This window comes from Triturus cristatus, chromosome 1_2 (genome assembly GCF_964204655.1).
Source record: "Triturus cristatus chromosome 1_2, aTriCri1.1, whole genome shotgun sequence".
Classification (NCBI taxonomy): domain Eukaryota; kingdom Metazoa; phylum Chordata; class Amphibia; order Caudata; family Salamandridae; genus Triturus; species Triturus cristatus.
The window spans coordinates 1,190,846,608-1,190,872,130 of record NC_140580.1 but is presented as its reverse complement, the minus strand read 5'-3'; the positions used below and the strand labels follow the sequence as shown (position 1 = coordinate 1,190,872,130).

General features: G+C 60.9%; 1 protein-coding gene across 1 annotated transcript in view; it reads left to right on the top strand.

Moving 5' to 3' along the window:
* Positions 1–25,523, top strand: part of ENG (endoglin) — a 379,947-nt gene that overhangs the window by 118,550 nt on the left and 235,874 nt on the right. Inside the window, exon 3 of the mRNA XM_085614141.1 lies at positions 11,507–11,626. Coding sequence (XP_085470267.1) covers positions 11,507–11,626 — 120 coding nt within the window. The remainder of the gene's footprint in view (positions 1–11,506; positions 11,627–25,523) is intronic.

Below are 25,523 nucleotides of genomic sequence, written 5' to 3'. Positions count from 1 at the left end.
CTGCCCCTGTCATGGTGGCTCTATTGCCCTCGCCCCTCTGCCCCTGTCATGGTGGCTCTGTTGCCCTGACCCCTCTGCCCCTGTCATGGTTTCTCTTTTGCCCTTGCCCCTCTGCCCCTGTCATGGTGTCTCTGTTGCCCTTGCCCCTCTGCCCCTGTCATGGTGTCTCTGTTGCCCTCGCCCCTCTGCCCCTGTCATGGTGTCTCTGTTGCCCTCGCCCCTCTGCCCCTGTCATGGTGTCTCTGTTGCCCTCGCCCCTCTGCCCCTGTCGTGGTTTCTCTGTTGCCCTCGCCCCTCTGCCCCTGTCATGCTGGCTCTGTTACCCTCGCCCCTCTGCCCCTGTCATGGTGTCTCTGTTGCCCTCGCCCCTCTGCCCCTGTCATGGTGGCTCTTTTACCCTCGTCCCTCTGCCCCTGTCATGGTGTCTCTGTTGCCCTCGCCCCTCTGCCCCTGTCATGGTGTCTCTGTTGCCCTCCCCCTCTGCCCCAGTCATGGTGTCTCTGTTGCCCTCGCCCCTCTGCCCCTGTCATGGTGTCTCTGTTGCCCTCGCCCCTCTGCCCCTGTCATGGTGCCTCTGTTGCCGTCACCCCTCTGCCCCTGTCATGGTGTCTCTGTTGCCCTCGCCCCTCTGCCCCTGTCATGGTGTCCCTATTGCCCTTGCCCCTCTGCCCCTGTCATGGTGGCTCTGTTGCCCTCGCCCCTCTGCCCCTGTCATGGTGTTTCTGTTGCCCTCGCCCCTCTGCCCCTGTCATGGTGTCTCTGTTGCTCTCGTTCTTCTGCCCCTGTCATGGTGGCTCAGTTGCCCTCGCCCCTCTGCCCCTGTCATGGTGTCTCTGTTGCCCTCGTCCCTCTGCCCCTGTTATGGTGTCTCTGTTGCCCTCGCCCCTCTGCCCCTGTCATGGTGTCTCTGTTGCCCTCGCCCCTCTGCCCCTGTCATGGTGTCTCTGTTGCCGTCACCCCTCTGTGCCTGTCATGGTTTCTCTTTTGCCCTCGCCCCTCTGCCCCTGTCATGGTGTCTCTGTTGCCCTCGCCCCTCTGCCCCTGTCATGGTGTCTCTTTTACCCTCGTCCCTCTGCCCCTGTCATGGTGTCTCTGTTGTCCTCGTCCCTCTGCCCCTGTCATGGTGTCTCTGTTGCCCTCGCCCCTCTGCCCCTGTCATGGTGTCTCTGTTGCCCTCGTCCCTCTGCCCCTGTCATGGTGGCTCAGTTGCCCTCGCCCCTCTGCCCCTGTCATGGTGTCTCTGTTGCCCTCCCCCTCTGCCCCTGTCATGGTGGCTCTGTTGCCCTCGCCCCTCTGCCCCTGTCATGGTGTCCCTATTGCCCTCGCCCCTCTGCCCCTGTCATGGTGTCTCTGTTGCCCTCGCCCCTCTGCCCCTGTCATGGTGTCTCTGTTGCCGTCACCCCTCTGCCCCTGTCATGGTGTCTCTGTCGCCCTCCCCCTCTGCCCCTGTCATGGTGTCTCTGTTGCCCTCCCCCTCTGCCCCTGTCATGGTTTCTCTTTTGCCCTCGCCCCTCTGCCCCTGTCATGGTGTTTCTGTTGCCCTCGCCCCTCTGCCCCTGTCATGGTGTCTCTGTTGCCCTCGCCCCTCTGCCCCTGTCATGGTGTTTCTGTTGCCCTCGCCCCTCTGCCCCTGTCATGGTGTTTCTGTTGCCCTCGCCCCTCTGCCCCTGTCATGGTGTGTTGGACAGGCCACACGAAGGGCTTGCTCCCTCCCCGCATGACAGGGCCCAAGCCCCGGCCCCCCAGGCGCGACCCACGAGAATCACCCGCACCCCGTCTCCCGACGGAACTCCTGCCCTCGGACCTCCATGTATCACGGGCCCAAGCCACCACCGGCTCCCTCGGCCGGGTCAAGCCGCCATCTTGGGCCCTGCGCCACGAGGCCGCGTGGCCTCCCCCCGACCCTAACCCTGGGCCTGGCCGGCCCCGACATCCCGGCACCACCATCCACCCAGGAGGTGAGCGGACCACTTGGCAGGTCAATGGGAGAACGAAGCGCCAAGGACTCTCCCCCGCCAGGTGACGATCGCCTCCAGCTCCCCCAGGCACCGGCTCCACCCCCCGCTGGGTGTTTGGACACCTTCATCCCGGACCCTCCGACCTCCAAGTGCGAGGGTCCGGACATCAAAGGGCACCTGCCCTATAACTGGAGCAGCTCAGGAGCAGGAAGGCAGTTGTATCCTGGAGTCGAGAGACACCGAGAGAACTCAGCCTTGACGGACTACTGGCGCTGCCGTAGCCCTATCTTGTGAACTATCGACCTGCCTGCTGGCGCTGCCGCGGCCTTCTGCAACATCCATCCTCGTCGGGACCTGCTGGCGCTGCCACGGCCCGTTGTAACGACCATCTTCACCGGGACCTGCTGGCGCTGCCGCGGACCGTACATCGACCATCTTCACTGGGACCTGCTGGCGCTGCCGCGGACCGTGTATCGACCATCTTTCACTGGGACCTGCTGGCGCTGCCGCGGACCGTACCAGCTAGACCACCAAGCTCGAGGATTGTGAGCTACCCACCATACCACCTCAACTACCAGACTGGTAACCAGACTATCCCGCTACCCCCTTTTCCCATCTTGAGAGACTTGAATCGAGGGGACCCCTGAGTCCAGACCTCCTTGTACCTTTTCATCGTACCTTAAGAAGTGCTTATAAAGAACGCTAACTCATCTCCTTGGGTGGTATCTGTCTGTGGGGGGGAAGTTATTTGTCTGTACGATCGCTGGAGACGGCTCTCCCCGGAGACCTCTCCCCTTGTCCTCGGCCGACCCTCCCGGTCCGTCTAACATTGGTGGCCAGCGGCGCGATCCGAATCAACGCGTAATCGTACAGAGAGTAGCTCACCCCACGACAAAACCACGATGTCAGCCAAAGATAGCGGTTCCACTGAAAAGTTCCAAATGGATAAGTTGGAGGAGTATAGCCACCGCGAACTTAAACAATTCTGCATGGAACTAGGCATTGCTACCACCGGCCTGAGTACCAAAGATGATTTGAAGCGCGCCCTTGAGTCGTGGGCAGAAACTGGGATCACCGGATCCTCCGACCAAAACAGTGTCGCACCAGAGGGGAACGCCACGGCTCCCGAGGAGCGGGGAACGGGCCTCTCGCAGGAGGAGATCCAGGAAAGAGAAAGGACCAGATTACACGAGTTGGAAATGGCACGACTCAAGATGGACGGTGAACTAAAGTTAGCCGAGCAGAAACTAAATCTAGAGCATCTGCGGCTCCGAGAGGAGCGAGAAGAAAAACAGAGACAGAGAGAGCTTGAGGAAAAAAGAATAACACTCGAACACGAGCGCAAACTGGCGGAAATAGAACTTCGGAAACAGAATAAAGAACCGGGGGTGCCTGAGCGACCGCACACCCCAGGGGCAACCGAGAAAAAAGTCCACATCCCCAAGGATGTTGTCCGAGAGTATGTCCGAGAAGACGACATACAGCAGTGGTTCAAAGCCTACGAGATCGCCATGACCTCCCACCGGATCGACCGGAGTGATTGGGGAGCTGGACTATGGGGGAGGTTCGTCAACGAAGGTCGCGATGCCCTGTTGCAGCTCCCAGATCACCAAATGTCGTCCTACGACCACATGAAGGCTGCCCTCCTCACCCGCTACGGCCTCACACCCGAGATGTACCGCCAGAGGTTCAGAGATTGCACCCGGATCCCGGGTACAACTTGGGTGGAGTACGTAAACTATTTCAGCCGAGCCTTCGAGGGTTGGATCAAGGGGAGCCATGTAACGACCTACGAACAACTCTTTAACCTTATGGTATGGGAACACCTGTCGAACAACTGCTTCGTCGAGCTCAGGCAGCACCTCCTCGACAGTAAATTGACCGACCCCCGGCAGCTCGCCGCTGAAGCTGACCGATGGGAGAGCACCCGAGTGGGCCGGAGAGGACCGCACGAGCAGAACCGAAGCAACCAAGGCCAGCACCGTCCTCGGGGAGGAGGAGGAGGCCAGGGGCGAGGGAGAGACACCCTCCCGGCAACACCCGTGGCCAGCACCCCGCCCCCGGCCGGCCGGGGAAACCCCCCGATGCGTCCAGGGTTCCGAGCCAATGTCACGTGCCACCGATGCCAGCGAGTCGGCCATTACGCCAATGACCCGAGCTGCCCGCAGAACCAAACACCCAAGCCCCGCCAGGTAGCTGCCGCCGCCCTGGGGGAAGAACGACTATCAGAGGAACAGGAAGAGTATGAGCCGGCCCAGCAAGAGTGGGAACCGGCCGCCATGGTTCTAGCGTGCCTAGGGGGAAAAGACATAGTCCCGCGGGCTCCCCTACCCGCCAACACCAGGAAATACGGTCAGTGGGTGACCATTAATGGGCATCGGGCCGAGGCCTTACGTGACACAGGCGCCAGTGTGACGGCCGTCCGCTGTCACCTGGTGAAACCCGAGCAGATCCTGCCGAACATTCTCTGCCCCGTCCGCTCAGCCGACAATTCCGAAAGTCTGTGTCAAATGGCCTGCGTCCCCTTCGAATGGGGAGGGGTCTCCGGCCTGTTGAAAGTGACGGTCCGGGATGATGCCCCCGTGGACTGCCTCCTGGGGAATGACCTTGAGAGTTCCCCGTGGGCCACCGTCGAGAGAAGAGAGCACCTGGGGATGCTGGGCCTCCCGGACTGGGCCTGCGTAACCACCCGGTCCATGGCCGCCCGTGCCGTTCCCCGACCAGAAGAACCAGAATGGCCAGCACCTCCGCCCCCGGTCGCCCCAGTAGAAGACAACGACGAGGCCAACCCCCCGGAGCCAACGACCGAAGGGGACGCGCAACCCCAGGACGTCCCCGGCCTGGCTCAGTGGCGTCAAGAAGGGGGGCCCACCCAAGAACAGTTCCGCCAGGAGCAAAAGACCTGCCCCTCCCTCGAGGGACTCCGCCAACAAGCCAGCCAGGAAGACATGAAGAGATGGTATGATCACAATGCCTCCTCCGTCGAGTTCGAACCTGGACAACAAGTGTGGGTGATGTCCCCCACCGAACCATGTGCCTTGCAAGATAAGTGGACGGGGCCCTTCAAGGTGGTCGAGCGCAAAAGCCCCGTCACTTACCTAATTGACATGGGGACCCCCCGGAACCCCCTTCGGGTCCTCCACACCAACAGACTCAAACCACACTTTGTGCGCTCAGAACTCAGCCTCCTGATGGCTACCGACAGTGGAGCAGAGGAGGACTCCGAACCCCTCCCGGATCTCCTGAAGACTCAGGAGAACGACGGTTCCGTGGACGGGGTCCGGCTCTCCGATGCCCTCACCCCAGAGCAACGCCAGGGCTGCCGGGACCTCCTGCTGCGGTTCGCTTCACTGTTCTCCCTCACTCCCGGGGTCACCCCTTGGTGCTTGCACGACGTGGACACCGGGGACAGTCCCCCTATCCGACACCGGGCCTACCGCGTACCAGATCGGGTACGGGCCTGCATACAAGAGGAAGTGGCCAAAATGCTCACGATCGGGGTCATCGAGCCCTCGGACAGTCCCTGGGCCAGCCCGGTTGTATTGGTCCCCAAAGCCGCTGCCCCCGGCACCACACCTGAACTGAGATTCTGCGTCGACTACCGGGGCTTGAACGCTGTCACCCGAACCGACGCTCATCCTATCCCCAGAGCGGATGAATTGATCGACCGGCTGGGGGCCGCCCGCTACCTCAGTATCTTCGACCTAACAGCGGGCTACTGGCAGATCGGTCTCACACCCCGGGCTCAAGAACGATCCGCCTTCTCTACCCCCGATGGCCACTACCACTTCAAGGTCATGCCCTTTGGCATGAAGAACGCCCCCGCTACATTTCAACGTCTTGTGAACCAGGTCTTGGCGGGGCTCGAAGAGTTCAGCGCTGCCTACCTGGACGATATCGCTGTATACGGCCGCCACTGGTCCGACCACCTCCTCCACCTCCAGGAGGTCCTACAGGCCCTCCGGCGGGCCGGCCTCACGATTAAGGCCGGCAAATGCCAAATTGGTCAAGGGTCCGTGACCTACCTGGGGCACCAGGTGGGGAGCGGGCTGGTGGCCCCCCTGCAACTTAAGATTGCTGCCATCCAGTCCTGGCAGCCCCCCGTCACCCAGACCGAAGTCCGAGCCTTCTTGGGGCTCACCGGCTACTACCGGCGGTTCGTGAGGGACTACGGCAGCATTGTGGGGCCCCTCACGGGTCTCACGTCCAAGAACCAACCGAAGCGGATTAACTGGACCCCCGATTGTCAAGCGGCCTTCGAAATGCTGAAGGCCGCCCTGTGCACCGCCCCTGTGCTCCAGGCCCCCGATTACAGTCGGGAATTCGTAGTACAGACAGACGGCTCCGACCACGGCATCGGAGCGGTTCTTTCCCAGGTGAACCCCGAGGGTCATGACCAGCCGGTGGCCTTCATCAGCCGACGTCTCCTGGCCCGAGAACAGCGCTGGAGCACCATCGAGCGGGAGGCCTTCGCAGTGGTGTGGGCCCTCAAAAAGCTCCGGCCCAATCTCTTCGGTACCCACTTCCGGGTACAAACCGACCATAGACCCCTGCAGTGGCTGATGCAGATGCGGGGGGAAAACCCAAAACTATTGCGCTGGTCCATCTCCCTGCAGGGAATGGACTTCACCGTGGAGCACCGACCGGGCCAAGACCACGCCAACGCAGATGGCCTGTCCCGCTTCTTCCGCCTCGACGAGGATAGTCCCCAAGGAGATGGGTGACTCTCCCCGCCTTCAGCTGGGGGGGACGCATGTTGGACAGGCCACACGAAGGGCTTGCTCCCTCCCCGCATGACAGGGCCCAAGCCCCGGCCCCCCAGGCGCGACCCACGAGAATCACCCGCACCCCGTCTCCCGACGGAACTCCTGCCCTCGGACCTCCATGTATCACGGGCCCAAGCCACCACCGGCTCCCTCGGCCGGGTCAAGCCGCCATCTTGGGCCCTGCGCCACGAGGCCGCGTGGCCTCCCCCCGACCCTAACCCTGGGCCTGGCCGGCCCCGACATCCCGGCACCACCATCCACCCAGGAGGTGAGCGGACCACTTGGCAGGTCAATGGGAGAACGAAGCGCCAAGGACTCTCCCCCGCCAGGTGACGATCGCCTCCAGCTCCCCCAGGCACCGGCTCCACCCCCCGCTGGGTGTTTGGAAACCTTCATCCCGGACCCTCCGACCTCCAAGTGCGAGGGTCCGGACATCAAAGGGCACCTGCCCTATAACTGAAGCAGCTCCGGAGCAGGAAGGCAGTTGTATCCTGGAGTCGAGAGACACCGAGAGAACTCAGCCTTGACTGACTACTGGCGCTGCCGTAGCCCTATCTTGTGAACTATCGACCTGCCTGCTGGCGCTGCCGCGGCCTTCTGCAACATCCATCCTCGTCGGGACCTGCTGGCGCTGCCGCGGCCCGTTGTAACGACCATCTTCACCGGGACCTGCTGGCGCTGCCGCGGACCGTACATCGACCATCTTCACTGGGACCTGCTGGCGCTGCCGCGGACCGTGTATCTTCCATCTTTCACTGGGACCTGCTGGCGCTGCCGCGGCCCGTACCAGCTAGACCACCAAGCTCGAGGATTGTGAGCTACCCACCATACCACCTCAACTACCAGACTGGTAACCAGACTATCCCGCTACCCCCTTTTCCCATCTTGAGAGACTTGAATCGAGGGGACCCCTGAGTCCAGACCTCCTTGTACCTTTTCATCGTACCTTAAGAAGTGCTTATAAAGAACGCTAACTCATCTCCTTGGGTGGTATCTGTCTGTGGGGGGGAAGTTATTTGTCTGTACGATCGCTGGAGACGGCTCTCCCCGGAGACCTCTCCCCTTGTCCTCGGCCGACCCTCCCGGTCCGTCTAACATGGTGTCTCTGTTGCCCTCGCCCCTCTGCCCCTGTCATGGTGTCTCTGTTGCCCTCTCCCCTCTGCCCCTGTCATGGTGTCCCTATTGCCCTCGCCCATCTGCCCCTGTCATGGTGGCTCTGTTGCCCTCGCCCCTCTGCCCCTGTCATGGTGTCTCTGTGGCCCTCGCCCCTCTGCCCCTGTCATGGTGTCTCTGCTGCCCTCGCCCCTCTGCCCCTGTCATGGTGTCCCTATTGCCCTCGCCCCTCTGCCCCTGTCATGGTGTCTCTGTGGCCCTCAGCCCCTCTGCCCCTGTCATGGTGTTTCTGTTGCCCTCGCCCCTCTGCCCCTGTCATGGTGTCTCTGTTGCCCTCGCCCCTCTGCCCCTGTCATGGTGGCTCTGTTGCCCTCCCCCTCTGCCCCTGTCATGGTGTCTCTGTTGCCCTCGCCCCTCTGCCCCTGTCATGGTGTCCCTATTGCCCTCGCCCCTCTGCCCCTGTCATGGTGTCTCTGTTGCCGTCACCCCTCTGCCCCTGTCATGGTGTCTCTATTGCCCTCGCCCCTCTGCCCCTGTCATGGTGGCTCTGTTGCTCTCGCCCTCTGCCCCTGTCATGGTGTCTCTATTGCCGTCACCCCTCTGCCCCTGTCATGGTGTCTCTGTTGCCCTCGCCCCTCTGCCCCTGTCATGGTGTCTCTGTTGCCCTCCCCCTCTGCCCCTGTCATGGTGTCTCTGTTGCCCTCCCCCTCTGCCCCTGTCATGGTTTCTCTTTTGCCCTCGCCCCTCTGCCCCTGTCATGGTGTTTCTGTTGCCCTCGCCCCTCTGCCCCTGTCATGGTGTCTCTGTTGCCCTCGCCCCTCTGCCGCTGTCATGGTGTTTCTGTTGCCCTCGCCCCTCTGCCCCTGTCTTGGTGTCTCTGTTGCCCTCGCCCCTCTGCCCCTGTCATGGTGTCTCTATTGCCCTCGCCCCTCTGCCCCTGTCTTGGTGTCTCTGTTGCCCTCGCCCCTCTGCCCCTGTCATGGTGTCTCTATTGCCCTCGCCCCTCTGCCCCTGTCATGGTGTCTCTGTTGCCCTCGCCCCTCTGCCCCTGTCATGGTGTCCCTATGGCCCTCGCCCATCTGCCCCTGTCATGGTGGCTCTGTTGCCCTCGCCCCTCTGCCCCTGTCATGGTGTCTCTGTGGCCCTCGCCCCTCTGCCCCTGTCATGGTGTCTCTGCTGCCCTCGCCCCTCTGCCCCTGTCATGGTGTCCCTATTGCCCTCGCCCCTCTGCCCCTGTCATGGTGTCTCTGTGGCCCTCGCCCCTCTGCCCCTGTCATGGTGTTTCTGTTGCCCTCGCCCCTCTGCCCCTGTCATGGTGTCTCTGTTGCCCTCGCCCCTCTGCCCCTGTCATGGTGTCTCTGTTGCCCTCGCCCCTCTGCCCCTGTCATGGTGGCTCTGTTGCCCTCCCCCTCTGCCCCTGTCATGGTGTCTCTGTTGCCCTCGCCCCTCTGCCCCTGTCATGGTGTCCCTATTGCCCTCGCCCCTCTGCCCCTGTCATGGTGTCTCTGTTGCCGTCACCCCTCTGCCCCTGTCATGGTGTCTCTATTGCCCTCGCCCCTCTGCCCCTGTCATGGTGTCTCTGTTGCCCTCGCCCCTCTGCCCCTGTCATGGTGTCCCTATGGCCCTCGCCCATCTGCCCCTGTCATGGTGGCTCTGTTGCCCTCGCCCCTCTGCCCCTGTCATGGTGTCTCTGTGGCCCTCGCCCCTCTGCCCCTGTCATGGTGTCTTTGCTGCCCTCGCCCCTCTGCCCCTGTCATGGTGTCCCTATTGCCCTCGCCCCTCTGCCCCTGTCATGGTGTCTCTGTGGCCCTCGCCCCTCTGCCCCTGTCATGGTGTTTCTGTTGCCCTCGCCCCTCTGCCCCTGTCATGGTGTCTCTGTTGCCCTCGCCCCTCTGCCCCTGTCATGGTGTCTCTGTTGCCCTCGCCCCTCTGCCCCTGTCATGGTGGCTCTGTTGCCCTCCCCCTCTACCCCTGTCATGGTGTCTCTGTTGCCCTCGCCCCTCTGCCCCTGTCATGGTGTCCCTATTGCCCTCACCCCTCTGCCCCTGTCATGGTGTCTCTATTGCCCTCGCCCCTCTGCCCCTGTCATGGTGGCTCTGTTGCTCTCGCCCCTCTGCCCCTGTCATGGTGTCTCTGTTGCCGTCACCCCTCTGCCCCTGTCATGGTGTCTCTGTTGCCCTCGCCCCTCTGCCCCTGTCATGGTGTCCCTATTGCCCTCGCCCCTCTGCCCCTGTCATGGTGTCTCTGTTGCCGTCACCCCTCTGCCCCTGTCATGGTGTCTCTATTGCCCTCGCCCCTCTGCCCCTGTCATGGTGGCTCTGTTGCTCTCGCCCCTCTGCCCCTGTCATGGTGTCTCTGTTGCCGTCACCCCTCTGCCCCTGTCATGGTGTTTCTGTTGCCCTCGCCCCTCTGCCCCTGTCATGGTGTCTCTGTTGCCCTCGCCCCTCTGCCCCTGTCATGGTGTCTCTGTTGCCCTCGCCCCTCTGCCCCTGTCATGGTGGCTCTGTTGCCCTCCCCCTCTGCCCCTGTCATGGTGTCTCTGTTGCCCTCGCCCCTCTGCCCCTGTCATGGTGTCCCTATTGCCCTCGCCCCTCTGCCCCTGTCATGGTGTCTCTGTTGCCGTCACCCCTCTGCCCCTGTCATGGTGTCTCTATTGCCCTCGCCCCTCTGCCCCTGTCATGGTGTCTCCGTTGCCCTCGCCCCTCTGCCCCTGTCATGGTGTCTCCGTTGCCCTCGCCCCTCTGCCCCTGTCATGGTGTCTCCGTTGCCCTCGCCCCTCTGCCCCTGTCATGGTGTCTCCGTTGCCCTCGCCCCTCTGCCCCTGTCATGGTGTCCCTATTGCCCTCGCCCCTCTGCCCCTGTCATGGTGTCTCCGTTGCCCTCGCCCCTCTGCCCCTGTCATGGTGTCTCTGTTGCCCTCGCCCCTCTGCCCCTGTCATGGTGGCTCTGTTGCTCTCGCCCCTCTGCCCCTGTCATGGTGTCTCTGTTGCCGTCACCCCTCTGCCCCTGTCATGGTGTCTCTGTTGCCCTCGCCCCTCCGCCCCTGTCACTGTGTCCCTATTGCCCTCGCCCCTCTGCCCCTGTCATGGTGTCTCTGTTGCCGTCACCCCTCTGCCCCTGTCATGGTGTCTCTATTGCCCTCGCCCCTCTGCCCCTGTCATGGTGGCTCTGTTGCTCTCGCCCCTCTGCCCCTGTCATGGTGTCTCTGTTGCCGTCACCCCTCTGCCCCTGTCATGGTGTTTCTGTTGCCCTCGCCCCTCTGCCCCTGTCATGGTGTCTCTGTTGCCCTCGCCCCTCTACCCCTGTCATGGTGGCTCTGTTGCCCTCCCCCTCTGCCCCTGTCATGGTGTCTCTGTTGCCCTCGCCCCTCTGCCCCTGTCATGGTGTCCCTATTGCCCTCGCCCTCCTGCCCCTGTCATGGTGTCTCTGTTGCCGTCACCCCTCTGCCCCTGTCATGGTGTCTCTGTTGCCCTCGCCCCTCTGCCCCTGTCATGGTGTCTCTGTTGCCCTCGCCCCTCTGCCCCTGTCATGGTGTCTCTGTTGCTCTCGCCCCTCTGCCCCTGTCATGGTGTCTCCGTTGCCCTCGCCCCTCTGCCCCTGTCATGGTGTCTCCGTTGCCCTCGCCCCTCTGCCCCTGTCATGGTGGCTGACAGTGTTTCTCTCTTTCAGGCTCTGACAGTGAAGCTGTTGACGGGATCGAGGCCGAGTGAGAAACCCATCATCATTATCAATGCAAGAGGATTGATTACATTCAGCCCCTTCCCTCAGGACCTGGAACCTGTGATCTATGTAAGTACACCTGAGCCCCTGAGACTCTGAGACCTGCACCCCGAGAGCTTCGCCCCTGAGACCTTCGCGCCTGGGACCTTCACCCCTGAGGCCTTTGCCCCGGAAACCTGTGCCCCTGAGGCATGGGCCCCTGAGTCAGGCACCCCTGAGAGCCTGAGACCTGCTCATCTGAGACCTTCGCCCCTCAGACCTGATCTCCTGAGACCTGTGCCCCTGAAACCTGTGCATCTGAGACCCTTGCCCGTGAGACCTGTGCCCCTGAGACCTGGGCCCCTGGGACATGTTCCTCTGATACCTGCACCCCTGAGACCTGCTAAGGTCTCAGGGGTCCAGGTCTCAGAAGCCCAGTTCTCAGCGGCACAGCTCTCAGAGACACAGGTCTCAGGGTCTAAGGTGCCCAGGTCTCAGGACCCAGTTCTGAGGTATGCAGGTCTCAGGGACTCAGGGGCACAGGTCTCGGGCTCCAGGGGGCACATGGTGCAGGGGCACAGGTATCAGGGTCTCAGGGTGCGGGTCTCAGGGGCTCAGGGGAGCAGGTTTTAGAAGTACAGGTGTCAGGGGCGCAAGTCTCAGTTCTACAGGTCTCAGGGACCCAGGTCTTAGGGTCTCAGGGGCAAACATCTCAGGAGCCCAAGTCTCTATGCGCTTTCACACTGTGTCCCAGTGGAAAGTGCGTGCGCTCTGTGTAAGTTTTAGTGAGACTGACCTGCCCTCCCATAGGAATGCATGGGGGACTGTGTTAAGTCCTGATGTGAGAGGAGTGCAGGGTCGAGTTTGGTATGTGCGAACTCGTGAGATTGAATGCTGCGCGATGATGTGTGCGGCATTACTGTGACTAGTATAGAAGTGCCACTTCTAGACGCTGGCATAAATGTGCAGTGACTGTCTGGCTTCCGATTGGCTGGTGTGTCTGGCTCCAGGAGCCAGGATGGGTCTCCCCCGGTGGTGAGTGGAGAGAGCTGCATGTTGATGGCAGGGAGGAGTACACCTGGTACCTGAATAGGGCTGGGCTTTCCCCACACAATGCTGGCTCCGCCCCCTGTGGTGCGTCTGATGTCCCTGGCCTGTCCTGTGAATAGGGAGAAGGGCTGAGCAAAACAAAGTGCTCAGGAACCAGTTGCATCTGGTTCGCCCCTTCCCTGCACCTCTGGATTCTGTGTATAAAAGAGGGGCTGTGACCCCATGAAAATGTTCTTGTTCTGACTTGAATCTACCAGGGGCGTGCTGCTGCTGGGGCCCAGGGGAAGGCTTGCCTCCCTGGGCCCTGCCCAGCCCCTGGATACCTGATGGACTTCTGGGACCTTTTGCTGCAATCTTCTAGCACCTGGGAGCGCTTTGCCTTGGATTTTGGCCCTTTACCTTAGAAGGAGAGCTGAGGCTCTGGCGCCACGCTGATTCCAGGGGAAAAGGGGGGAATTCCCAGCTGAGGGATTCCCCCGTGATGCCGGCCTTGCGTGAGAGCTGTGCCCCTGAGACCTGAGCCCCTGAGACCTGGGCCCATGACACGTTTGCCCCTGAGACCCTAAGGCCTGGGTCCCTGATACCTGCACCACTGAGACTTGCGCCCCTGACACCTGTACTTCTAAAACCTGCTCCCCTGAGTCCTGGGCCCCTGAGACCCGCACCCTGAGACCCTGATTCCTGTGCCCCTGCACCATGTGCCCCCTGGCCCCCGAGACCTGCGCCCCTGAGTCCCTGAGACCTGCATACCTCAGAACTGGGTCCTGAGACCTGGGCCCCTTAGAACCTGAGACCTGTGTCCCTGAGAGCTGTGCTGCTGAGAACTGGGCTTCTGACACCTGGACCCCTGAGACCTTAGCCCCTGAGACCTGGGCTCCTGAGTCCTGCGCCCCTTATACTATGGCCACTGAGACCTGAGCCCCAACACCTGAGCTCCTGAGTCCTGCACCCCTGAGACTAGGGCCCCTGAGACCTGCATCCCTTAGACTCGCGCCTCTGACAACTGCACCCCTGAAACGTGCTTTCCTGAGACCTGTGCCCCTAAACCATGTTCCCCCTGGACCCTGAGACCTGCGCCCCTGAGTCCCTGAGACCTGCATACCTCAGAACTGGGTCCTGAGACCTGGGCCCCTTAGACCCTGAGACCTGTGTCCCTGAGAGCTGTGCCGCTGAGAACTGGGCTTCTGACACCTGGACCCCTGAGACCTTAGCCCCTGAGACCTGGGCTCCTGAGTCCTGCGCCCCTTATACTATGGCCCCTGAGACCTGAGCCCCAACACCTGAGCTCCTGAGTCCTGCACCCCTGAGACAAGGGCCCCTGAGACCTGCATCCCTTAGACTCGCGCCTCTGACACCTGCACCCCTGAAACGTGCTTTCCTGAGACCTGTGCCCCTAAACCATGTTCCCCCTTGACCCTGAGACCTGCGCCCCTGAGACCTGCATACCAGAGAACTGGGTCCTAAGACCTGGGCCCCTGAGACCTGATCCCCTGTTACCTGAGCCTCTTAGACCTGGGCCTCTGAGACCCTGAGACTTGTGTGCGTGAGAGCTGTGCCTCTGAGAACTGGGCTTCTGAGACATGGACCCCTGAGACCTTAGCCCCTGAGACCTGAGCCCCTGAGACCTGGGCTCCTGAGTCCTGCATCTCAGAGACTAGGGCCCCTGAGACCTGCACCCGTGAGACTTGCGCCCCTGACACCTGGACCCCTGAAACCTGCTCCGCTGAGACTAGGCATCTGAGACCTGCACCCCTGAGACCTGCGCCCCTGAAACCATGAGACCTGGGCCTCTGGACCCTGAGACCTGAGCCCCTGCAACCTGAGCCCCTGAGACCTGGGCCCCTGAGACACTGGCCCTTAAGACCTGAGCCTCTGAAATACGCGCCCCTGAAACATGCACCCCTGAAACTTGTGTACCTGACACTTGTACCCCTGAAACCTGTTCCCTTGAGACCTGCGCCTCTGAGACCCTGAGAGCTACTACCCAGAGACCTGGACCGCGAAGCCTTGGCCCCTAAGTCCTGCTCCTATGAAACCAGGGCCCGTGAGACCTGGGGCCCTAAGACCTGAACACCTGAGACCTGCGCGTGCACACATTACTTGGCATCAGTGTAGGCGAAGTACCAGTGAGGGAATACATTCCGCGGAATAGTTTGAGGGTGACTCCAGGAGCAGTGTCAAGGTATACTGAGGAAACGTGTAGGTGCCCTGGGGCCTTCACTCCAACTCCAGGCCTGCGACCCCCAAACTTTGGAGGTCGACACTTGCATCTAAGGTGGGAATGATTCCTGATACCCATGTTGGTGCAGTGGGTGACTGGTGTGTGTGAGCCCTACACACGTTGGCACTGATACCCCATGTTGGTGCAGTGGGTGAGGGGTGTGTGTGAGCCCTACACACGTGGGCACTGATACCCCATGTTGGTGCAGTGGGTGACGGGTGTGTGTGAGCCCTAAACACGTGGGCACTGATACCCCATGTTGGTGCAGTGGGTGACTGGTGTGTGTGAGCCCTGCACACATGGGGCCTGATACCCCATGTTGGTGCAGTGGGTGATGGTGTGTGTGAGCCCTACACACGTGGGCACTGATACCCCATGTTGGTGCAGTGGGTGATGGGTGTGTGTGAGCCCTGTACACATGGGCGCTGATACCCCATGTTGGTGCAGTGGGTGACTGGTGTGTGTGAGCCCTGCACACGTGGGGCCTGATACCCCATGTTGGTGCAGTGGGTGACTGTGTGTGTGAGCCCTACACACGTGGGCACTGATACCCCATGTTGGTGCAGTGGGTGACGGGTGTGTGTGAGCCCTGTACACATGGGCACTGATACCCCATGTTGGTGCAGTGGGTGACTGGTGTGTGTGAGCCCTGCACACGTGGGCGCTGATACCCCATGTTGGTGCAGTGGGTGACTGGTGTGTGTGAGCCCTGCACACATGGGCGCTGATACCCCATGTTGGTGCAGTGGGTGACTGGTGTGTGTGAGCCCTGCATACATGGGCAATGATACCCCATGTTGGTGCAGTGGGTGGCGGGTGTGTGTGAGCCCTACACACGTGGGCGCTGATACCCCATGTTGGTGCAGTGTGTGACGGTGTGGGCGATGATACCCCATGTCGGTGCATTGGGTGACTGGTGTGTGTGTGAGCTCTGCACATGTGGGCACTGATACCCCATGTTGGTGCAGTAGGTGACGGGTGTGTGTGAGCTCTGCACACGTGGGCGCTGATACCCCATGCTGGTGCAGTGGGTGACAGGAGTGTGTGAGCCCTGCACACGTGGGCGCTGATACCCAATGTCGGTGCAGTGTTTGATGGTGTGTGTCAGCCCTGCACCTGTGGGCACTGATACCCCATGTTGGTGCAGTGTGTGACTGTGTGGGCGCTGATACCCCATGTTGGTGCAGTGGGTGAGGGGTGTGTATGAGCCCTGCACATGTGGGCACTTATACCCCATGTTGGTGGAGTGGGTGACTGGTGTGTGTGAGCCCTGTACATGTGGGCACCGATATCCATATTGGTGCAGTGTGTGACGGTGTGGGCGCTGATACCCCATGTTGGTGCAGTGGGGGATGTGTGTGTGTGAGCCCTGCACATATGGGCACTGATACTAGGGGTGGGCGGAATTTGCGTAATCACGTTACGCAAATCTCCGCGAAACGGTAAAAAATCTCCGCGAACACGCAGAAATTCCGCGAACACACGGAATTGCTTGTTCGCGATCCTTTTTCCTGTTCGCGATCACTGTTTGCGAGCTCGGGGTGAAATATCTCGCGAACACGCATATTGAGAACGCGAACAAGCCAAACATTTCGCGAAGTCGCTGAACGCAGATTTTTGGTCAATTTCGTGTTCTCCGCGGAACGCGAAATTACCCAAATTCCGCAAATTCCGCGAGCGGAACGGATTTTACCGCCCAGGCCTAACTGATACCCCATGTTGGTGCATTGGGTGACTGGTGTGTGTGAGCCCTGCATATGTGGTCACTGATACCCCATGTTGGTGCAGTGGGTGACTGGTGTGTGTGAGCCCTGCATATGTGGGCACCGATACCCCATGTTGGTTTAGTGGGTGTTGGACAGGCCACGTGAAGGGCTTGCTCCCTCCCCGCATGACAGGGCCCGAGCCCCGGCCCTCCAGGTGTTACCCACAGAAACAACCCGCACCCCGTCCCCAGACGGGACTCCTGCCCCCGGACCTCTCTGTATCATGGGGCCGAACCACTACCGGCTCCCTCGCCCGGCCCGGCCGCCATCTTGGACACTGCACCAAGAGGCCGCGTGGCCTCAGCTCGACCCTAACCCTGGGCCTGGCCAGGCCCCGACATCCCGGCACCACCATCCACCCAGGAGGTGAACGGACCACTCGGCAGGTCGATGGGAGAAAGAAGTGTCGATGGCTCTCCCCCGCCAGGTGCCGATCGCCCCCCAGCTCCCCCGGGCGCTGGCTCCACCCCCCTGCTGGGTGTCTGGACTCCCTCATCCCGGACCTCCCGACCTCCAAGTGCGAGGGTCCGGACATCAAAGGGCGCCAGACCTATAACTGGGGCAGCTCCAGAGCAGGAAGGCAGTTGTATCCTGGAGTCGAGAGACACCGTGAAGAACTCATCCCTGACGGACTACTGGCGCTGCCGTAGCCCTGCCTTGCGAACCATCGTCCTGCCTGCTGGCGCTGCCGCGGCCTTCTGCATCCTCCATCCTCGTCGGGACCTGCTGGCGCTGCCGCGGACCGTTGTAACTACCACCTTCACTGGGACCTGCTGGCGCTGCCGCGGACCGTTGTAACTACCACCTTCACTGGGACCTGCTGGCGCTGCCGCGGACCGTTGTAACTACCACCTTCACTGGGACCTGCTGGCGCTGCCGCGGACCGTTGTAACTACCACCTTCACCGGGACCTGCTGGCGCCGCCGCGGCCCGTCCATCTAGAACGCCGAGCTCGAGGATTGGGAGCTATCCATCATACCATCTCAGCTACCAGATTGGTAACAAGACTGTCCCGCTACCCCCTTTCCCAACCAAGAGACTAGAATCGAGGGGACCCCTAAGTCCTGACCTCCTTGTACCATTCTATCGTACCTAAAGATTGCTTATAAAGAACGTTAAACCTTATCTTTGTGTGGTGTACATCTGTGGGGGGGAAGTTACTCGTCTGTACGATCGCTGGAGTCGGCTCTCCCCGGAGACCTCTCCCCTTGTCCTCGGCCGACCCTCCCGGTCCGTCTAACATTGGTGGCCAGCGGCGCGATCCGAATCAACGCATAATCGTACAGAGAGTAGCTCACCCCACGACGAAACCACAATGTCAACCAAAGAGAGCGGATCCACCGAGAAATTCCAGATGGAGAAATTGGAAGAGTACAGCCATCGTGAATTGAAACAATTCTGCATTGAACTAGGCATTGCTACCACCGGCCTGAGTACCAAAGACGATTTCAAGCACGCCATTGAGTCGTGGGCAGAAACCGGGGCCGCCAGATCCCCGGACCAAAACATTGCAGCATCAGAGAGGAACACCGCGGCTCCCGAGGAGCGAAGAACGGGTCTCTCGCAGGAAGAGATCCAACAGAGAGAAAAAAGCAGACTACATGAGCTAGAAATGGCACGGCTCAAAATGGACGGTGAACTAAAATTAGCCGAACAAAAACTGAACCTAGAACATCTGCGGCTCCGAGAAGAACGGGAAGAAAAACAGAGGCAGAGAGAGCTCGAAGAAAAGAAATTAGCGTACGAACACGAGCGCAAACTGGCAGAAATAGACCTACGGAAGCAGAACAAAGAATTGGAGGTGCCCGAGCGACCGCGCACCCCGGGAGCGACAGAAAAGAAAGTCCACATCCCCAAGGATGTCGTTCGAGAGTATGTCCGAGAGGACGACATACAACAGTGGTTCAAGGCCTACGAGATCGCCATGACCTCCCACCGGATCGATCGAAGTGACTGGGGAGCCGGTCTATGGGGTAGGTTCGTCAATGAAGGCCGTGATGCCCTGTTACAGCTCCCAGACCATCTGATGTCATCCTATGACCACATGAAGGCTGCCCTCCTCACCCGATATGGGCTCACACCCGAAATGTACCGCCAGAGGTTCCGAGACTGCACCCGGATCCCGGGTACCACTTGGGTGGAATATGTCAACTATTTCAGCCGAGCCTTCGAGGGTTGGATCAAGGGAAGCCACGTAACGACCTACGAGCAACTTTTTAATCTCATGGTGTGGGAGCACCTCTCTAACAACTGCTTCGTCGAGCTCAGGCAGCACCTCCTCGACAGTAAATTGACTGACCCACGGCAACTCGCCGCCGAAGCTGACCGGTGGGAAAGCACCCGAGTGGGCCGGAGAGGGCCGCACGAACAGAACCGGAACAACCAAGGTCAGCACCGTCCCTGAGGAGGAGGAGGAGGCCAGGGACGAGGAAGAGATACCGTCCCGGCCGCTCCCGCTGCCAGCACCCCGCCCCCGGCCAGCCGGGGCAACCCCCCGATGCGCCCGGGGTTCCGAGCCAATGTCACGTGTCACCGATGCCAGCGAGTCGGCCACTACGCCAATGACCCGAACTGTCCACAGAACCAAACTCCGAGCCCCCGCCAGGTAGCTGGCGCCGCCCTGGGGGGAGAACAAATCTCCGAAGAACAGGAAGAATACGAGCAGGAACAACAAGAGTGGGAACCGGCCGCCATGGTTCTAGCGTGCCTAGGGGGAAGAGACATGGTCCCGCGGGCTCCCCTACCCGCCAACACCAGAAAATATAGTCAGTGGGTGAACATTAACGGACGCCGGGCCGAAGCACTACGTGACACGGGGGCCAGTGTGACGGCCGTCCGCTGTCACCTGGTAAAACCAGAGCAGATCCTGCCGAACATTCTCTGCCCCGTCCGTTCAGCCGACAATTCGGAGAGTCTATGTCGGATGGCCTGCGTCCCCTTCGAATGGGGAGGAGTCTCCGGCATGTTGAAGGTGACGGTCCGAGATGATGCCCCCGTGGACTGTCTCCTGGGGAATGATCTTGAGAGTTCCCCGTGGGCCGCCGTAGAAAGAAGAGAGCACCTGGGGATGTTGGGCCTCCCGGACTGGGCATGCGTAACCACCCGGTCCATGGCCGCCCGTGCCATCCCCCGACCAGAAGAACCAGAATGGCCAGCACCTCCTCCCCCGATCGCTCCAGTAGAGGACACCGACCATACCGACCCCCCAGAGCAAACCCCCGAAGGGCTCGCTCAGCCCCAGGACCTTCCCAACCTGGCTCAGTGGCGTCAAGAAGGGGGGCCCACCCAGGAACAGTTCCGTCAAGAACAGAAGACCTGTCCCTCCCTCGAGGGACTCCGCCAGCAAGCCCTCGCCCAGAGCGCAGGGGACACCACCGGAGCCCATTGGATCTATTGGGACAACGAACTATTGTACAGTGAACAGAGAATCGCGGAGTTAGGGGCCAGTCGAGTGCTGGTGGTGCCCCTCCGTTTTAGAGACTTCCTGTTAAATTTGGCCCACTATGTCCCTCTGGCTGGACACCTGGGCCAGGACAAAACCTACAGTCGCCTGGTGACCCACTTTTTCTGGCCAAAGATGAGAAACGACGTCCTCAACCACTGCCGGTCCTGCCCCACGTGCCAGGCCAGCGGGAAGAGCGGCCGCAAACTCAAAGCACCTCTGCAACCCTTCCCAGTTGTCACCACCCCGTTCGAGAGGGTGGGAATAGACATTGTGGGGCCCCTGGACCCCCGTACAGCACAAGGACATCGGTTCATCCTGGTACTGGTGGACCACGCCACCCGCTACCCCGAGGCTGTGCCCCTGCGAACCGTAACAGCCCCGGTGGTCGGCCGGGCCTTAATGGGGATCTTCTCCCGGGTGGGCTTCCCCCGAGAAGTCGTCAGCGACAGAGGCACAAACTTTATTTCGAAGTATATGAAGTCCCTCTGGCAACAGTGCGGGGTCACCTACCGATTCACGACCCCCTATCACCCTCAAGGAAACGGACTAGTCGAGCGGTTCAACCGCACGCTCAAGGGAATGATTGGGGGATTCGAAGAGCCCCTCCGTCGCCAGTGGGATGTACTACTTCCGTGCCTCCTCTTCGCCTATCGAGAAGTTCCCCAGAAGTCCCTCGGCTTTAGCCCTTTCGAACTCTTGTACAGGCACCCTGTGCGAGGGCCCCTCAGCCTAGTCAAAGAAGGTTGGGAGATGGCCCCCCTAAAGACCCCTCCAGACGTCTTCAAGTACCTCCTGACCCTACGCAATCAGACCAGGCGATTCAGAGAAATGGCGAAAGCAAACCTTGAGGCCAGTCAGGAGGACATGAAAAAATGGTACGATCAAAATGCCTCCTCCATCGAATTCGAACCTGGCCAACAAGTGTGGGTGATGTCCCCCACCGAACCATGTGCCTTGCAGGACAAGTGGACGGGGCCCTTCAAAGTGGTCGAACGCAAGAGCCCCGTCACCTATCTCATCGATGTGGAATCTCCACGGAACCCCCTCCGGGTCCTCCACACCAACAGACTCAAACCCCACTTTGTGCGCTCGGAGCTCAGCCTCCTGATGGCTACAGACAGTGGAGCGGAAGAAGACTCCGAGCCTCTCCCTGATCTCCTGAAGACTCGGGAGAAAGATGGTTCCGTGGACGGGGTCCGGCTCTCCGATGCCCTCACCCCGGAACAGCGCCAAGGCTGCCGGGACCTCCTGCTGCAGTTCGCTACCTTGTTTTCCCTCACCCTAGGGGTCACCCCCTGGTGCTTGCACGACGTGGACACTGGGGACAGTCCCCCTATCAGACACCGGGCGTACCGCGTACCAGATCGGGTACGGGCCTGCATCCAAGAGGAGGTATCAAAGATGCTCACGCTCGGGGCCATCGAGCCCTCGGACAGCCCCTGGGCCAGCCCGGTCGTGCTGGTCCCCAAAGCTGCTGCCCCCGGCACCACTCCTGAGCTCTGATTCTGCGTCGACTATCGGGGCTTGAATGCTGTCACCAGAACCGACGCTCATCCCATCCCCCGAGCGGATGAACTGATCGACCGCATGGGGGCTGCCCGCTACCTCAGCATCTTCGACCTGACAGCGGGCTACTGGCAGATCGGTCTCACACCCCGGGCCCAAGAACGATCCGCCTTTTGTACCCCCGATGACCACTACCACTTCAAAGTCATGCCCTTTGGCATGAAGAATGCCCCAGCTACCTTTCAGCGACTGGTGAACCAGGTCTTGGCGGGGCTCGAGGAGTTCAGCGCCGCCTACCTGGACGATATCGCTGTGTACAGCCGCCACTGGTCCGACCACCTCCACCACCTCCGAGAGGTCCTGCAGGCCCTCCAACGGGCCGGCCTCACAATCAAGGCCAGCAAGTGCCAAATTGGTCAGGGGTCCGTGACCTATCTCGGACACCAGGTGGGAAGCGGTCTGGTGGCCCCTCTGCAACTCAAAATCGCTGCCATCCAGTCCTGGCAGCCTCCAGTCACGCAGACCGAGGTCCGAGCCTTCTTGGGGCTCACCGGCTACTACCGGCGGTTCGTGAGGGACTATGGCAGCATTGTGGGGCCCCTCACGGGACTCACCTCCAAAAACCACCCGAAGAAGGTCAACTGGACCCCAGACTGTCAAGCGGCCTTCGAGAAGCTGAAAGCCGCCATGTGCACTGCCCCTGTGCTCCAGGCCCCCGACTACAGTCGGGAATTCATCGTACAAACAGATGCCTCCGACCATGGCATCGGGGCGGTCCTCTCCCAGCTGAACTCCGAGGGACTTGACCAACCGGTGGCCTTCATCAGCAGACGCCTCCTGGCCCGAGAACAGCGCTGGAGCACCATCGAGAGGGAGGCCTTCGCAGTGGTGTGGGCCCTCAAAAAGCTCCGGCCCTATCTCTTCGGTACCCACTTCCGGGTGCAAACAGATCATCGACCCCTGCAGTGGCTAATGCAGATGCGGGGGGAAAACCCCAAACTATTGCGTTGGTCCATCTCCCTGCAGGGGATGGACTTCACTGTGGAACATCGACCGGGCCAAGACCACGCCAACGCAGATGGCCTGTCACGCTTTTTCCGCCTCGACGAGGAGAGTCCCCAAGAGGATGGGTGACTCTCCCCGCCTTCAGCTGGGGGGTACGCATGTTGGACAGGCCACGTGAAGGGCTTGCTCCCTCCCCGCATGACAGGGCCCGAGCCCCGGCCCTCCAGGTGTTACCCACAGAAACAACCCGCACCCCGTCCCCAGACGGGACTCCTGCCCCCGGACCTCTCTGTATCATGGGGCCGAACCACTACCGGCTCCCTCGCCCGGCCCGGCCGCCATCTTGGACACTGCACCACGAGGCCGCGTGGCCTCAGCTCGACCCTAACCCTGGGCCTGGCCAGGCCCCGACATCCCGGCACCACCATCCACCCAGGAGGTGAACGGACCACTCGGCAGGTCGATGGGAGAAAGAAGTGTCGATGGCTCTCCCCCGCCAGGTGCCGATCGCCCCCCAGCTCCGCCGGGCGCTGGCTCCACCCCCCTGCTGGGTGTCTGGACTCCCTCATCCCGGACCTCCCGACCTCCAAGTGCGAGGGTCCGGACATCAAAGGGCACCAGACCTATAACTGGGGCAGCTCCAGAGCAGGAAGGCAGTTGTATCCTGGAGTCGAGAGACACCGTGAAGAACTCATCCCTGACGGACTACTGGCGCTGCCGTAGCCCGCCCCTTGCGAACTATCGTCCTGCCTGCTGGCGCTGCCGCGGCCTTCTGCATCCTCCATCCTCGTCGGGACCTGCTGGCGCTGCCGCGGACCATTGTAACTACCACCTTCACTGGGACCTGCTGGCGCTGCCGCGGACCGTTGTAACTACCACCTTCACTGGGACCTGCTGGCGCTGCCACGGACCGTTGTAACTACCACCTTCACTGGGACCTGCTGGCGCTGCCGCGGATCGTTGTAACTACCACCTTCACTGGGACCTGCTGGCGCTGCCGCGGACCGTTGTAACTACCACCTTCACCGGGACCTGCTGGCGCCGCCGCGGCCCGTCCATCTAGAACGCCGAGCTCGAGGATTGGGAGCTATTCATCATACCATCTCCGCTACCAGATTGGTAACAAGACTGTCCCGCTACCCCCTTTCCCAACCAAGAGACTAGAATCGAGGGGACCCCTAAGTCCTGACCTCCTTGTACCATTCTATCGTACCTAAAGATTGCTTATAAAGAACGTCAAACCCTTATCTTTGTGTGGTGTACATCTGTGGGGGGGAAGTTACTCGTCTGTACGATCACTGAAGACGGCTCTCCCCGGAGACCTCTCCCCTTGTCCTCGGCCGACCCTCCCGGTCCGTCTAACAGTGGGTGACTGGTGTGTTTGAGCCCTGCATACGTGGGCACCGATACCCCATGTTGGTGCAGTGGGTGACTGGTGTGTGTGAGCCCTGTACACATGGGCACCGATACCCCATGCTGGTACAGTGGGTGACTGGTGGGTGTGAGCCCTGCACACATGGGCACTGATACCCCATGTTGGTGCAGTGGGTGACTGGTGTGTGTGAGCCCTGCACACATGGGTGCTGATACCCCATGTTGGTGCAGTGGGTGAGGGGTTTGTGTGAGCCCTACACACGTGGGCACTGATACCCCATGTTGGTGCAGTGGGTGATGGGTGTGTGTGAGCCCTGCACACGTGGGTGCTGATACCCCATGTTGGTGCAGTGGGTGAGGGGTGTGTCTGAGCCCTGCACACGTGGGGCCTGATACCCCATGTTGGTGCAGTGGGTAAATGGTGTGTGTGAGCCCTGCACACGTGGGCACTGATACCCCATGTTGGTGCAGTGGTTGACTGGTGTGTGTGAGCCCTGCATACGTGGGCACTGATACCCCATGTTGGTGCAGTGGGTGACTGGTGTGTGTGAGCCCTGTACACGTGGGCACCGATACCCCATGCTGGTACAGTGGGTGACTGGTGTGTTTGAGCCCTGCACACGTGGGCACTGATACCCCATGTTGGTGCAGTGGGTGACTGGTGTGTGTGAGCCCTGCACACATGGGTGCTGATACCCCATGTTGGTGCAGTGGGTGAGGGGTTTGTGTGAGCCCTACACACGTGGGCACTGATACCCCATGTTGGTGCAGTGGGTGATGGGTGTGTGTGAGCCCTGCACACGTGGGTGCTGATACCCCATGTTGGTGCAGTGGGTGAGGGGTGTGTCTGAGCCCTGCACACGTGGGGCCTGATACCCCATGTTGGTGCAGTGGGTAAATGGTGTGTGTGAGCCCTGCACACGTGGGCACTGATACCCCATGTTGGTGCAGTGGTTGACTGGTGTGTGTGAGCCCTGCATACGTGGGCACTGATACCCCATGTTGGTGCAGTGGGTGACTGGTGTGTGTGAGCCCTGTACACGTGGGCACCGATACCCCATGCTGGTACAGTGGGTGACTGGTGTGTTTGAGCCCTGCACACGTGGGCACTGATACCCCATGTTGGTGCAGTGGGTGACTGGTGTGTGTGAGCCCTGCACACATGGGCACTGATGCCCTCTTTATTCATTTTATATTCAGTCCAGCAGGGTTCAGACCCCAGGGCAGTCTAGAGCTGCACCTCATGCAATGAACGGTGGTGACTTCAGGCCCTCGTCTTCTCAGGCCCCCGGACCACTTGTGTACAGGACGTTACAAGGCTGGCGGTCCTGGCACCTTCCTGGACTAGCTCACGTTTTTTAGTACAGGCAGGCTGCATACAGTGGCAATGCCAGCTTGTACCCCCACACTGGAGATCTTAGCCAGGGCGTTCCTCAAGGCTCAGCTTTGTCTCCACCCCTGGTTTATGTCTACATACATCAAACAGACCTGCATGTCCGGAGCCTCAAACACTGCCTGCTTACCCCCCAGACCTCATGTCCGGAGCCTTAAACACTGCCTGCTTACCCCCCAGACCTCATGTCCGGCACCTCAAACACTGCCTGCTCATCACCCAGACCT